This window comes from Oreochromis aureus, linkage group 10, assembly GCF_013358895.1.
Source record: "Oreochromis aureus strain Israel breed Guangdong linkage group 10, ZZ_aureus, whole genome shotgun sequence".
In the NCBI taxonomy this organism is placed as follows: Eukaryota; Metazoa; Chordata; class Actinopteri; order Cichliformes; family Cichlidae; genus Oreochromis; species Oreochromis aureus.
Genome location: NC_052951.1, coordinates 18,294,130 through 18,309,572, shown reverse-complemented (window position 1 = coordinate 18,309,572; position 15,443 = coordinate 18,294,130). Strand labels below are relative to the sequence as shown.

The 15,443-nt window shown below is 40.5% G+C and overlaps 2 protein-coding genes across 6 annotated transcripts in view; one reads left to right on the top strand and one right to left on the bottom strand.

Moving 5' to 3' along the window:
- LOC116334034 (replication protein A 70 kDa DNA-binding subunit-like) overlaps window positions 1–7,318 on the bottom strand; it is a 42,049-nt gene extending 34,731 nt beyond the window's left edge. For 2 of the 3 annotated variants that reach the window (XM_031757331.2, XM_039618237.1), the window contains exons 1-6: window positions 7,177–7,318; window positions 6,655–6,702; window positions 4,802–4,880; window positions 4,519–4,627; window positions 4,334–4,425; window positions 4,144–4,242 (exon numbers count right to left, since the gene is read on the bottom strand). In XM_031757331.2, the coding sequence (XP_031613191.2) occupies window positions 4,144–4,242; window positions 4,334–4,425; window positions 4,519–4,627; window positions 4,802–4,880; window positions 6,655–6,702; window positions 7,177–7,209 (460 nt within the window). In that variant the 5' untranslated portion in view covers window positions 7,210–7,318. Of the gene's footprint in view, window positions 1–4,143; window positions 4,243–4,333; window positions 4,426–4,518; window positions 4,628–4,801; window positions 4,881–6,654; window positions 6,703–6,804; window positions 6,841–7,176 lie in introns of those variants that run through there. The other variant, XM_039618236.1, reaches the window with a different exon arrangement.
- A 778-nt stretch (window positions 7,319–8,096) lies between these two features.
- Window positions 8,097–15,443, top strand: smyd4 (SET and MYND domain containing 4). Of its 3 annotated transcripts, none has more exons than XM_039618234.1 (10): window positions 8,097–8,391; window positions 8,601–8,745; window positions 9,197–9,286; window positions 11,558–12,527; window positions 13,110–13,376; window positions 13,486–13,673; window positions 14,340–14,487; window positions 14,587–14,703; window positions 14,863–14,986; window positions 15,214–15,443. In XM_039618234.1, exons 1-10 carry the CDS (start codon window positions 8,258–8,260, stop codon window positions 15,332–15,334), a joined length of 2,304 nt encoding a protein of 767 aa, XP_039474168.1. In that variant the 5' UTR covers window positions 8,097–8,257; the 3' UTR covers window positions 15,335–15,443. The 3 variants fall into 3 exon arrangements, with proteins under 3 accessions (XP_039474168.1, XP_031613203.2, XP_039474169.1); XM_031757343.2 differs by having other exon boundaries at window positions 8,099–8,391; window positions 15,254–15,443; XM_039618235.1 differs by having other exon boundaries at window positions 8,103–8,391; window positions 12,353–12,527; window positions 15,254–15,443.

Genomic DNA, 15,443 nt, shown 5'->3' with positions numbered 1-15,443 from the left:
ACATGCATGTTAAGTTTTTGTATTTGGGCTCATTCAGGAGAAATGTATGTCCTATAAAGCTGCACAGTGAATTATTGTTTGGCCCAACCATTAATAAACTTCACTGCGACATCCTTTTCTATTGTTTTAGTAATGGGTTTTGTTTCATTATGTGCTAATGCAGTGGTGTCAAACGTAAGGCCTGGGGGCCAGAATTGTCCCACCAAAGACTTCATTCTGACCCACATGAAAGTTGTCCTCTATCAACTAAAGAAATTTCCTTTTTTATAGTGGGTCCACAGTAAAGACATTTTCTGAGAATTAAGAAAAACAGTCTAGGCATGGAGCTATTAGAACTTTTTCTGTAATTTTAACAATTTATCATGTCGTTTCACTGGTTCAGCCCACTTGTGTTCAAAGTGTAGTATATGTGGCTCATAATGTAAAATGAGTCTGACATCCCTGCTCTAATGTATGAATATATCTACATATATATCTACATAAAGCACCAGAGCAGCAGTCGTAGAGTTTCAGTTAATACCTCTAAAATGTTTATTTTAATATTTCTTAACCTTACGTCTACATGGGTGGTAGCCATCTCATGAAAATGGTGTAAGAGTTAAAGAGGATGTGCTGTTTGGAAAATACATATCCTACATCTTTGTGTCTCTTCCCTGCATCTTAGGCTTCTCTGCCAATAGGCTCCCTGCTGCACGGAGCTACAGTACAAGAAAGAGACATAATTGAAAGAAGTAATGAGCCAAGTTAGCCAAATGGAGGCACCCAGGGAGTCAGTATGTTGCTCAAAGACTGGGACGTCTGCACAGAGGTTTGAATCAAAACCCTCAAATATAACAACAGCCCCCTGAGTCATTACATAACCCAAAGCTCAATGGAAATGCTTGATTTGTGGCATTTAGCAGTCTTGGAAAAGCTCAAAAATATATCGACTTAGTAAGAATGCAATTTAGAAAAATAATGGAACAATCAATCACTAAGTCGCATTCAGAAGGAGAAAAGGCTTGAGACTTTATGCACAAGACCCCTTCATCAACAGAACAATTAAACAGAGGAGCAGTTTTCATCTATCAGGTTGGATCTCTGAAGCAACACAGATCAAAGGATGTAATGAGGAAAGGAGTCTGATAAACTAGTTAATGCGGAGCCTCGTCTTTGCTGAGTCAAATTAGTTGACTTCTCTCTCAACCCCCCCGCGCCGATTCTCCGTGTACATCGCTACAACAGGATTCAGTCCACAACACAATATTCATGAAGCCATGAACTGGAGGAGCCACCGGCCCACACAAGCTCCCTCAGTCACAACACGAGCACACAGACACACACCTACACATGCACAAACACGCGCAATATACTAAGCACTCATTATCCACCCACATGCCTACATCCTCCACCGAGGAGGACTATCGGGTATGTTTCTGCCACATAACAAAATCAATGTCAATGCTAAGCGTAGTTGGTGGTGGTATAAAACAAGTGAGTGAAACAAAGGCTAAGCTAATAAAAGCAGATCCAATAAAACGCAGACTACTTTAGGCATGATACATGGCAACAGCTACTGTGGCAGGAAAGCGAGTATCATTTGGGGCTCCTAAAATGTTACAAAACTCTGGTTGGTGGTAAAATAGAGGAAGAAGTGAGTTATGGACTCCCCCAGTGGCCAGTGGGCAACAAGATAGTTTGCCGCTCTGATGGCTGAGCTGTAAATATGATTTAAGTACCCAACGTGTTATGAAAAAAGGTACTTAGACTAAAGCGACTTCAGTCTACCATTCATTTAGCATTTCCTGTGGCTACCACAGTGTGCCTTATGATCCTGCTTTATCTAGTTCTTAACCCACCCCCAGACTACAGCCTTTGAACACTGAACTGCTGTGAATATCAAAGGGATGGACATCAGGATGTACTGTTTGGTTAGCAATGTCTTTCCAAGTCTCTGTTCTCCACCAAATTATAGCTGCAGTTTGGGGTGAAAACAGTGAGAAGACTGCAAATCAACTGTCAGCAGCATTTGCTTAAAGGGTGCTTGGCTCCCTCTGTTGGCAAGATTAGGTTTTATTAAGAAATAATATTCTAATTGTTCCTGAAATAACAGGACCAAACATTGTATGTTTAAGCTAAAACAAAACCCTCCCTGGTTCCCTGTTAATATTATGCACACATGATTAGGTGCTCTATAGCACTACAATATATGAATACGGCTAAATGAGGACTTGTTTAAATCAGTGAGGTAATTAAATACTGTAATCTGCAAAGCAAGTAATGATATCCATAATCCAAGAGCAGGAAAACCTCAGGCCTTGGCACACTTTGACACCACCTACATATATAATGTTAAGAGACCAAGCACAATCCCTCGTATGGCAGTGGCCTCCTCCAGCCAGACACTGCACCCCACTGCTTGGTACTGACACCAGGAACACTGAAAAGGGCCTAAGGCATTAACCAATCATGTTGAGCAATTGCTGGATTCACCAGAACAAGCCCAAACCACAAAGGCCCCAAACCACAACCCAGTGGTGTCCTGCCAAACACCACATGATGCCACCAGAGCTTTTTACACAGCATGACAGGATCATACACTATATATAGCAGGCGGTCTTAATGTTGTGGCTCGTTGGATCATGTTTTTGGTCTTACTATTAATAGCTTCATCCTGATCCTGATTCTGAAAGCAAAGCTTTTACTGCTGTTGTTTCCCGAATGTGAGGGCAGTACACACACAAATAGCAGATCGAGTCACTTTGACGGAAGAAATAGATAACAAGTAGCGATAAAGTTAAACATGGCTGTACAGTACTGTGCAAAAGTCTTGAGTCACTCCTCATTTCTTTATATTCTGCTAAAAAATGGGACATAGCTGCAGCAACTTTTTTGAAAGATGTGCAAACTCGCTTAATTCTGTTTTTTCGAGAGTTAACAGACAGAGTTCTCACATCTTTTAAAATGTGTTAAATCTTAGGCAAGTTTTCTTATAATTCCTTTAAGAAGTCTTCAGGAATAGTTCTGCAGGCTTCTTGAAGGAACACCGTGTTTTACAGATGGCTGTATACACTCAGTGTTGTACCTTTCTTCTGACCTCCCCCATAAATATTGATGACTTAACCAAAAATGTCCAATTTGTATTCCATAAGATCTGTTGGCATATATTTTCAGTCCAGTTCTTATTTAATTTAGCATACCTCAGCCTGTTTACCTTCCTTAAGAATGGCTTCCTTGACAGCCACCCTTCCACTGAGACCATTTCTGATGAGGCTTCAGTGAACAGTAGACGGATCAAATGAAGGGCCAGATGCAACTTTTGGTCTTTGTTGGATTTCTTTTTCTATTTCTGAAGGACATGACTTTCAGATTCTGTTCATCTGCTGTAGATAGTTTTTTAGTTTTGCTGCTTTTTCTTTTGTCCAACACAGTTTTGTTACATTTTTTTAAGGACACCACGCTGAGATATGCCAGCAGGTCTTTGGGAATCACCTACTCATGCAAAAATACCACTTTACGCATCTCAAACTTTGGTATTTTTGGGGGGGATTCAACTACAAATACTAATTCAAATTGTTTCTTTGCTAAGTTGCCTGTCATGTGCAGACGCAAAACTGGTTCATATATTGAGCTTGTCTTATCTTATCTTATCTTATCTTATCTTATCTTAAGTTGCTGTTTTATGCTTGAATGATTGATAGGTCTGTGTAAGTTGCTCAAAAAACCCATTCCTCTGAAAATGGTCAGCTACAAGGACTGACTGAAAAATTAGTGAAAATGCAGACAACACCCAAAGGAAAAAAACACGAGAACTATTGCTCAAGACCACTAGAGAAACCACTAAAGAAAATCTGGCTGCTTGGAGGCAAAATATGAAGAGATGAGGGGTTCCTCAAAGCATCTGCACAGTGCTGCATATCATATAATTAATGGCACATATTGTAAATGAATAAGTACACGCACTTTTTCTTCAGGTTCTCAAAAGCCATTGTTTTGCATTATAAGCGATTTATTTTGATATAGTGAGATATAAATTAGTGCTGATGTCAACACTATGAAAATGTGCTTCTGCCACACAAGTGACTAAATAACAAGCAGGAAATGGCAGCAGCATTATCTTATATTATCATGATTCATATACAAAGTGTTTGACAACAAACTCACAGAAGTAGTTCCTATAGGAGGGTCCAGGCACGGCAGCAGACGGAGGGGACTCTGGAACATAGGTACTTGATGACACCTTCTGTGGAGATGACATCTTACCTAAAAGTGGAACAAACACCATGAGGGGCCTCCAGAGGCTGTTTATTACAGTTTCTTACCTTCATCCATGCACACTTTAAAAGTACTATACCATCTGTATTATAAGGAGTGGGATTTCCAATCTTTCCCCCAGCTTCCTCTGCTGACTTTAATATATCCATGTCCATAACAACAACCACACGCCTGGAACAAAAAAAAAGGGCAAAGTGAAAATTATACCAAATGGGAAAACATGAGTAAACAAAAGAAGAAAGGAAATAAAGGGTCAACACATACCTGCCATCAGCCAAAGTGTTGTTGACGGTCTTTTTCAACAAACACACGCAGTTTGGTACCAGGAGGTTCTCGTCAGATAAATAGTTTAACTGGGTAGCAAGCAGGCAAGCTAGACACAAAAATACACAGAAACTTTCATCTATAATTTCTAGAAAAAGAACTATCACAGATTAACTGGCTATATCTCAGTATTTAAGACCTGTACAATATCTTCGACTTTTATTTCCGGTGTCACTTCCAAATTTAAAAGTTGTTGTTTTTTTCACTACTGAAGGACACTCACAAGTCAGAGAGTGCTGGCCATCACTCATCATAAGTCGGAATCTGGGTGGGCCTGAGGCATTACTGATCTGACGGATGTTCTGACAAACAGAGAGGGAAGGAAAGACTTCAAAATCAAAACAACAAAAGGTCCCAAGATATATTAATAGAAATCATTAAACCTCTCTGTTTACACATGACAGCAAAGAAGCAATAAAATCAATTATAACAAGCAGACATTTATTTACACAGCCCTTTCCCTCGAATATCTCCACAGAGATAGCAGATGAGTCAGGACCTAAGGATGCCACTGCCTCATCTGTAAGCTCTGAGTGAAGAAGGGAAATGTTTAACTAGCTAGCCTAGCTCAGAAGTTATCAAACGTTCTAATCACAAAACAGGTACAGTGGACACCTGTGTTTGATGTGTGTTTCTTTAACACACAAGTACATGCATAACACAGACTGATGAAAAGAAATGCATTTTGTCTGCATGTGCTGATTGTACTGTTTTAGTGAGTAGGAGAGGTGAGAGGAGGAGAGAACAGGAGAGAGCAGAGGACAGATGAGATGCTAAAAGATCTGCTGTAGAGGTGATGAAGAGGAGATTATCACATGAGAGAGAGTTAACACTCTTTGCCTCAGATCAAGATGAGCCCGTCATACAATGAAATCAGAAGATGAGATGCGAGCTCATTCATTTTACAAATTTAACTAAGAATTGACAAAATACAGAGCGTAACAAAAAGAATCATCTGATTTTTAAAGGTTATCTTTTATAAAGTAATGGAAATAGAAGTTTGCAGTAAGTAAAAAAAAACATGGCTGTACATAAAATTTTACATACAAAACTTTCACTGTTGACAAGTACTCAATGTGTCCCCCTCTGGATGCAAGACATATGTCCATACAACATATGCCTTGCTGAGTTAAACTCGTCTCATACTTTTGTGAGCGTGTCTGTAGTCACTGCTACCTACCAGCAACCACATGAAACTCACAAATCTCCTCTCTCTAACAGTATGTGGCTGTGGAATTAAAGCACTTTGAAATCAGATGGTCCTTGTTGATACATACTGTACAATCTAGCTTATGTCTCCATCTGCAATGGCAAAGCTGTTTCAAGTTCACAATGACATCCCTGGATCATTCCATCTCCAAACACTGTGAGCCTTCTGTTTGACTATGTCACGTTTGCATAAAGATTTTATGATCTGACATTTGGACATTTATAATGATTAGAGAGATATTTTACCTTCAAATACTTTTCAAGATAATGAAAATGGTCTGTCGACCCATTTGACATTTTGGCAACTGAGTAAATGTCTGAACATGAAGATCTCAACGACTATTAAAGATAAAACCACAAAATTTTCACTGGCATACTCACCATAAAACTGAATCAGACTAATATTGTTGTAATTTGGTGCTATATAAATGAAATTAAATTGAACTGAATAAATCATAAAATGTCAGACTATTGGCTAGTTAAACTAAAAAATAAATAAAACACTCTAACAAGAAAAGTTTGCATTGCAAAGACAACTAGTGACAATTTCTGAATGATATATAGTTGTATTTAACCATAATGCAAAATAATACACATAGAATACTTTTTAACATGAAACTTTTAGTCACAAAATTGAGAAAAATGCTGTTTTTATTCTGTGCTTGTGCTTGAATGTTGAGTCAAGTTGTACTGCAAAAGGAAAAATATAAGTAGTCTAAAACTAGAACTAAATTCTTTCAGTTTCCAGGTGGTATTGTAATTATAACTCATATATACTCACATATACTCTGTACTTATGCTATAATAGAGCCTTCTATGCATATCATGCAATTTGAAATACAAGTGGGTTTCCATAGAGCCACTCACCAGCAGCTGCAGCACGGGCTTGTCCACATCTAAGCCTTTGCAGAGGGCCTAGACATCAATAATAACACACATGGAGTCGTTAGTTAAAACTGCCTGTTTGTCCTCATTACATATTACAGTGTTGCTAAGGCAAAGTTACAGTGTAATAACCATTGGACAAACTGCCATCTATTCTGTTGCTCATCTGGATGGTGACAAACACGTCAAATATTATCGAAAAACTGTCGAGAGGTAAAATGTCATTATAATCCCAAAATAGACTGTTCTGTTGACCCAGCCTGATTGTTTTTGCTCTTCATCACAAATATTGCTCTTAGGGCTTTTTTTTTTTTTAAATCAACCAGTAACAAAGTTTATTTTTTTAACTGATCTGGTAATGCTACAGCTGATGAACCATTAGGACCAAAGGTAAACATTAGCGCACAGTGCTAGCAGCCTGAAGTAACACCACACCACAATCAAGCTTGAGACACGGAGTCAAAGAGAAAACAGCAGCTCAGTCAGTTTAAGGTTTATGCTTACTTCAACCGCCCCTTTTGTAAGAGGTACGTTCATGTCTCTCGTGTGAAGCTTATCTCAAAGCTTGCAGAGTTTAGCTTTTCTGGTACGTAGCTCCAAAAAAAGCCATGACACTTATCGCGATAGAAGAGAGGCAAACGATACTTTGCCGAGAAGTTAAAAGACCGGAAGTGTCACATTTACGCTTTCAAAATAAACGATAAATTATGCTAGGCTACTGGACATTTACTACTTTGCCAATCTGTTACATTGTATTAATTTGATAGTTTCAGTCTGCAGCTACTGCACTGGTTTAAAAACTAAACATACTACATACATACTACTATATCTGCAGCATTTACCCAAATTGCATTTAGATAATATTGCATAATAACAACGCAACACCCCTTTTACTACAAATAATTAGATAAATAAAACCTATTATTTGTATTTATACAACAAACAGATTCAACAAAGCTGTGAGAACCACTATGTGTGTATTTGTATTATAGCCAGAAATGAATAAAACAAAATTTCAAAGGCGAGGGGCAACAAAACTGAAAAACACCAAAGGTAATCCAACTTGTATGGAGTGTTGTGTTACTACTTTTAAATAGTTGTTTCCAAAACTTGCTTATTTAAATAATGCCCTCACACAGAATTACTACAAATATCAAAAGCATTTGAACATTGTTTCATATGACACATCCGATTCCGGTGCAAAATGTGAAAAGCACCTTGAAAATAGTCACGAAAAGCAATTTTATAACCTCTAAAATGAAACCTAGCTTCAGAATTATTCTTGGATACTACAGAAAAATGTTGTTTTACGACAATGTGATTAGTTTGAATTGTGTCATTATTAACCTAATTAGGAGAATATTTTCCATTTTCACATATAGGATGGTCTTTGCACAGCCACGGGTTTGCAGTTTTGATTTTATTGTGAAAGATAATGCCGGGAACTGTAGTTTGGTCCACTGTAACGTGACAGCTGTGCTGAGAGCGCTGGGAGCTGATGTGAAACTGAATCAAAACAAACCCAAACTACTCTCCGGTCCTGCGGTCCTGTCAGCAGGTTGACGCGATTCTGTCGTAATCCATAATGGATCTGCCGTGCTTTCAGTGGCAAGATCACGTGGCACAGAAGTGGCGCGCTCTCGAGCCCAAACTAAAGGAACAGTTTACGTCCCTGCTTGAAATAGATGACGTTTTCAGATGTGCTCTACGTCTCATGAGGTAAGCACCCAGTTCAGCTGATGTAGTACCAGTGGATTTAAGACAACGAACCTATTTTATTAACCTTACACTGACTGGTAGTTCTGGGGCAGCTGCAACAGCTTGGACCACGTGAACTGGACTTAAGTCCAGGAAAAGTTTTTGAACAATGCTCTGCTTCACCTGTTTTGTTTCTGTGTATTATTAAAGGGTTCTTTGTGTTTTTGTAGACAAGATGATCTGGACTTCTTGCAGCAAGTATCTGCAGCATATTCAGTACAGAAGGATGCAGAGCTAGCAGCCAAATGCAGGGAGAGGGGAAACTCCAGCTTCAAGACTAAAAACTACACTGCAGCTGCTCTGCACTATTCAAAGGTAAATTTAAAACAATATTATATCTTACTCTGGGACTGTAGGCACCCTAGATACGTTAATTCAGTTAAAAAATCCTTTCTTTTAGCAGGAAGAAACCACCGGCAGAACCAAGTTCAGTAAGAGAGTGGCTATATGCTGGAATGGATTGGAGTGATTGGGGGGAAGACAGGACAAAAGACACACTGTGGAATAAAGCCAGAGATTAAAAATAACCAATGATTAAATTCATAGTAGTGTGTAAACACTGAGAGAGTGAAACAATGTGAAATACTAGCTCTGATTTAAGTTAAGTAAGAAATACTAAGCTGGTGACTATTGCTGTTACATCTGAGGTATATCTGGATTTTATTTTGACTCTAAAAGTGTAAGCGTGCCTTTGATATTAAGCACCTTAAACATGAAAACACCACCCACCATAAACCCCTACCTCCACTGTCTCCTGTTATTACAGGGCATCTGTTTTGCTCCCAGTAGTTCGGAGCAGCTGTCTCTGTGCTACGCCAACCGCTCTGCTGCGCTCTACCATCTGCAGCACTACCAGGTGAGTCTGTGCCACCTTCACCATTAAAACCAGCTGTGCTCAGTGGTTGGCTAGTGTTGTCATGGTGTGATCTACAATTGCCTGTAGGAAGCTTGCAGAGAAAAACGTGCTGGTTCAAATCCTCATGCAAATGGTTGATGATTTGCACACAAGACAGCATAAGTGTTCTTTTTTAACAATGTTGAAGACTTTCTTGCTGTGGCCAATAGGAAGGATACCCATGCTCCTCACATCACACCCGTTTCCATCACAGAAGCTTTACCTGGAACCATTTAAGTCACTGTACCTCTGCGGGTGCTTTGCAACCAGGAGCTCATCTTCTATAATGATTTTTTTATGATTTATTAAATAAAAAAATATTGGCCATTATAATATTTTTTAATATCCTATTTCTCAAACTTGTGCCAGGCACTAGGATTAAATCAAAACTGTACAGGGCATTCATTTATCCTACTTACTTTTGAAGCTGTTATAAAACACCTTTGACTGCTAATTCCACACTGTTCTCCCCTCACAAGTCAGGTAAGAGTTTTGAAGCACCAGCTGAGTCCACAGTAACAACCCTGCTCTCCATTACTCGATGTATAATAAGCCTGTATGGTTAGGAAGTGTCTGTGGGATGACATTAATCTGCCAAAAAACAGGAATAAAAAGATTAAAAAAGTTAAAAGTTAAGATGAGCGAAGTTAAAAAACAGTAATTCCTGCAGTTTCTCATGCTTAAGCCTAACATGTCAAATAAGTTATTATCAGTTTATTAAATTTTTAACACCTTCAAATGGGAAGCATGAATTAAATATTCTAGTTTATGAAATTGTGCATGGTTAGCAAAATCTTGATAACTGTCTAAACCTAACCCCGTCTGGTTGGGCTTTAACTCTTTTCTCTAATAACGATGACATTTAACAACCTCCCCTGTACCCTTAATGAGGAGTTTTGACACCTCTGTATATGTCAATAAAGATGTGGTTTGGCAACTATTAGAATAGTTTTCGGGTTTTTCCAAGGGTAGCTCTATAAGCAGAGACCACCCTCACTAATATCTGATGCAAACACAGTCATTTTGTTCTATAAGCAGACCTGACATATGAGAGGAATCACTCAGTTCAGAAAGGGTCCTTAAAAAGTTAAAACAAACCTAGTTAATTATCCTAACCATAATCACTGGGATTATAGGTCTAAACCCGCCGTGGTTTTTAACATTTGTGCCATGAGCCAACAGTAAACCTATCCAACAAGGAAAGAATGCACTGCTCCATATTTCATTCATCCAAGGTTCAGATCGCAGAACAAAATTAACTCTTTTTTTCTTTGACTTCTCTTCTTGGAATCATAGCAGATTGTTTTTCTTCTCCTTCTCTTTCTTTTTCTTCTTCTTCCTCTGCTTCTACTCCTCCTCCTTCCTTTAGGGGTTGCTGCAGCAGATCATCTGTCTCCATCTCAGCCTTTCCCTGACATCCTTTTTCTATCACACCAACCCTCTAAACATCATCCTTCAGTGCAGGCATGAATCTTCTCTGTGGTCTTCCACCTTTTCCTTCTGCGTGCACCATCTTAAACATCCTTATTCCAGTATATGTACACTATTTGTCCAATATATACTCTGTCCCTTGACTAAACAAACTATTTTTGAATCACATTGACTGTCAATCTCGGGTTTAAGTGTGTGGTACAAACTCTCAACATCAGACTTAAAGCAAATCCTAATCACAACCACCACACCAACTCAAATGCTGTCCTCACACTAAAATTCTCTCAAATTCATGTTGGCCTAAATCTAAACTGCTCTTTTCTGAGTCCTCTACATAGACAACAGCAGGTATGATGAGAATAGAGAGCTGTGAATGATGTGTGTGTCAGTGGATTGACTGGACCTTCTTTGACCCCCCTAATTCAGCTGCCTATTCGACAGACAATGTACAGACCATCATTATGATAGCTAGGCTACCTAACCATAGCCAGAGCTGTAACTGGCAGAATCATACTCATATGTAAAACCTTGCAACAGCTTAGCAGGTGTGTGAAATGGGTAAGAATGATAAAAGTGCTTATTTGTGTACCATCTGTATGTAGCATTCACAGCACTGCTTATTGTCCTTAAAAAATGCCTCCAGTATTCCTTTTCTCAGTCTTCTTATGACAGGTTTCTAAGCCTTACCCCTCCGGTTCAGTGCAGAATTCATGAGTTAGTAAAAAGTCTGTCATCTCTATGTTTTGCTCACAGTCTTTGATTTTGTGATTGTTCACGCTCCAGCTTTTCTGTTTTCCTCAGGAATGCCTTGATGACATTGACAGAGCCGTGAAGAATGGCTATCCCTCTCATCTTTTACACAAACTGGAGGACCGCCGCACTCTGTGCTTTACGCATCTCTCTGTACATGAAAAGGGAAGGGAGGATGATCAAAAACCTGCCTCAAACGATTGTAAAGGTTCAGACACAGCAAATTCACCATCTGTTGGGCCTCTCACAGTTGGGATTTGTCCTCAAGTTGTTGTTGACTCCACTGTGGAGAAAGGTCGACACCTGGTGGCTGCAAATAGAATAGCAGCCGGGGAGGTGATTCTCACTGATAGGCCGTACAGCTGTGTCCTCATACCAGGAATGGAGGAGGTGAAAGGGAAGGTGGGACGGTACAGCAGAGACAGCGAAGTGTTGTTTGGAGTGGAGGACAGGCGTTGCCATAGGTGTTTGACTGAAACGCTGAGTCTTGTACCATGTGACGGGTGTAGCTACAGCCGATATTGCTCAACTGGCTGCCAGCAGGAAGCCTGGGAAGAACATCATCGCTGGGAGTGTGCGCTGGGAGCACATCTGATGGCGATGGGTGTTATGTCACAGCTCGCCCTGAGGGTAGCTCTCAAGGCAGGGTTAAAAAACTTCCTACTAGCAAGGGAGCCAATCAGTGACGAGCAAAAGGAGTGTTTTAACAATCACTCAAGTGATCCTTCTATGTCATCCTATGGGGGCTCTTACCTGAATGTGTATAACTTGCTGCATCACCTGAATCACCACAGCCCTGCTCTGCGTTTCATGTGTGCGGTCACCGCGGCAACACTCTACCTGAAGCTCAGCAAGGCAGGACCACCACCTGTATCATGGAGCCATACCCCACAGGGACCAAACAAGGAGGGAGAAGACGCTGATTGGAATGCAGAGCTATGGATGCTGGGAAGTGCAGTTCTACAGCACATCCTACAGCTGAGGTGTAACGCCCAGGCAATAGTCGTGCTGCAAGACACAGGTGACTGCAGGTGCAAAATGTGTTGTTAAGTTGGCTCAGATTGAGTTTAGTTAGAATAAACAGCTGCAGCTGCGTGTCAGAGGCAGAAAAATGAGAAAGAAAATCGTGTTCCCTCTTTGATGAAAGTGATGGATGACACAACTAAAAACGATTCCACTAGCATAAAAGTCGTTTTTTAGCTGCTTCAGGTGTGACGGCACAGCAGACGTTTTCAGAGGAAGATTTACAGTGCGCTCACTTTGCTTTTTTTTCTAACTCAGTGGAACGAAAACAGTAATAAAAAATGTGAGTGAGAATGAAGTTAAAAGAGGAACTGAATGTAAACATGCTTGGATGATGGGACATGTTTACACTGCTTGTTGGGTCAAAAATTCAGTTTCAGGTTATCATAGAAGACCACAGAGGTTTACGTTTAGGATGTCACAACCAGAAAACTTAGGAGATTTTTGCTTCAAAAGGATTTTAAGGATATATAAAACTTTTCTTATTGATTTTTGCAACTGTGAATACTCTGTAGTGTAGACTACGTACGAGGTCCCTTTTTATAATTGCATTTTGTTTCGGCTTTTTTGCATCTCACAGGAGCAACAAACTCACTGGTGCAGTCCAACAGGGAAATTCGCATTGCTACTGCAGTATTCCCGGCTCTTAGTCTTCTGAATCACTCTTGCTGCCCCAACACCAGCCTGGTGTTCAACACTGGAGGCATTATTGAGCCTTCTGGTTCAGCTCTGTCTGCAGACTTCAGTGAGGGTGAAGCTGAATGGAGGCACAAGGCCCAGGGAGTCACGGTAACAGTCAGAGCGGCCAAACTCATCACTCCTGGACAAGAGATCCTGCACTGCTATGGTATGATGTATGGAACATACCGGAACATTTAGATGGATTAGAATCAATATGGTATCATAACCTTGTGTATAAAAGCAATTTTTCACCATTCATTTTATTTTCCCTTCAGGTCCTCATAGCAGCAGGATGGCGACCCAGGAACGCCGTCGTCTTCTGCAAGAGCAGTACTACTTCTTGTGTCAGTGTGAGGCCTGTAGCCAACACCAGCAGGACGTGGAGGAGCCCAGACAGCAGCAGCCAGGCGCTGAGGGCAGAGATCTTGGACTCCTGTGCATCAAGTGCAAAGGATCTCTCAAAGTATGAGATCATTTTTGACTTTTTTCAGGATTAATTCTGGGGGTTACAGTGTTGCAATTGAAAACATGCTGGTTAGTTAATTGTTAATTCTAATTCTCGATGTACGTTTAAATGTCAGAATGTGTGGCTGTGTGTCTCTCTGCGTTAGCCCTGTGATGGACTGGCAACCTGTCTAGGGTGCACCCCTTCTTTCATCCTATGAAAGCTTGAATAGACTCCAGCCCCCTCTGTGACCCTAAATTCGATAAGTGCAGTGGTTTGCCTCACAGCTCACAGGGGTTTGAATCCACTTTCCGACTGGAGGCTTTTTGTGTGGCGTGTCCTTGTGGGTCTTCTCTGGGCACTCTGAATTGCTCCCACAGTCCAAAAACATGTACGGGGTTATTTTGATTTGTGATGTTAAATTGACCATAGGTGTGAATGTGAGTGTGAATCGTTGTCTATTTCTCCCCTGTGACCAAATGACAACTTGTCCAGCGCATGCCAAGCCTCTCGCCCTATGACTGCTGAGATCCAGCCCTCCATGAGCCTGAATTAGATACGAGGGGGGGAAAAACAATGAAAGAATTGTAAAGGAAAGAGATCTGTCAAGTCTTCTGGTCATTTGCCCAATGTCTGTTGACATTTCCATGTTAATCATTTAAAAATACTGTAAATACTTTTCAGAAAAGGAGTGAGGACAGAGAAGCCGGATTTGTATGTTCACTCTCATCCTGCAGTCATTGTATGTCCTTATCTGACGTGAACAACAGGCTGCAGGAGATCAGGGTTAACCTGGAGAAGGCTGTGGAACTCATGGAGACAGACAGGCCAGGTGCTTGTAAAAAAATAAATTAAAAAATAAACATCCAAATCTAGTCAAATATAGAAATACATCACTGTCATGTTATTCTTCTCTTCTACCCTCCCCCAGGTGAGGCCCTAAGACTGCTAAAAAAGACTCTGTGTCAGTCTGGTGTCATCCTTGCAGAGACACACCCACTACAGGGGGAGCTAGCTGATGCCACAGCCAGAGCTTATGCTTCTATGGGTACGCATAATAATGATGTGGAGTATTTGCATATGAGCTGTGTGGTTAATGGTGTTTGTGTTTTTAACACCCTGAGGAGTAAAAAAAACTCCAAAAAGCATCTGTGCATATTCTTTGGAGTGTTCTTACTGCTTTGTTTGTGTTCTGCTGTTTCTGTAGGTGACTGGAATAATGCAGCATCCCATCTGGAGCGAAGCACTGTAGCCATTGCCTCCCAGTTTGGAAAAGAAAGCGTTGAACTGGGTCGACAACTCTTCAAATTAGCACAGCTACACTTCAACAGGTGAGAAAAGTTGTGCAGAGAGTGGGGAGAAAAAAATTTCAGGTTGCTTTCCTTCTTTTTTAGTGTCTTGTGCTAAATGTGCAGTCACACTGCAGCTGTCAGAGTAATTGCCTAAACTCGGAATACTTGGTTTAATAAGACGACAAACCGTACCTGAGCCAGGTGCCTAAAGCTTTACAGTCTCATAACTTCTACAATGTTCTGTTTTTGACTGTCTTTATTTGTAGAAATAACAACCTTTGGGTTATTTTCCTCTCCTTCTCCCAGTGGTTCCCGAGGGCCGGCTCTCTCCGTCATTCCCAAGGTCAGGCGACTTCTCTGCCTTCACTGCGGTCCACACTGCCATGAATTACAGGAGCTGAAGGCCATGGAGGACTGCTTACAAGGGTAGTTTTCAAAAAAAGCAAACTATAATTAGCTTTGTACTTTGTGAAGCTCATTAAAATATGAGAAATTT

Coding starts and splice junctions, on each gene's coding strand:
- smyd4 (XM_031757343.2), top strand. CDS start 8,258: ATGGATCTGCCGTGCTTTCAGTGGCAAGATCACGTGGCACAGAAGTGG. Junction 14,704..14,862: donor CAGAGCTTATGCTTCTATGG/GTACGCATAATA, acceptor CTGTTTCTGTAG/GTGACTGGAATAATGCAGCA. Junction 14,987..15,253: donor GCACAGCTACACTTCAACAG/GTGAGAAAAGTT, acceptor TCCTTCTCCCAG/TGGTTCCCGAGGGCCGGCTC.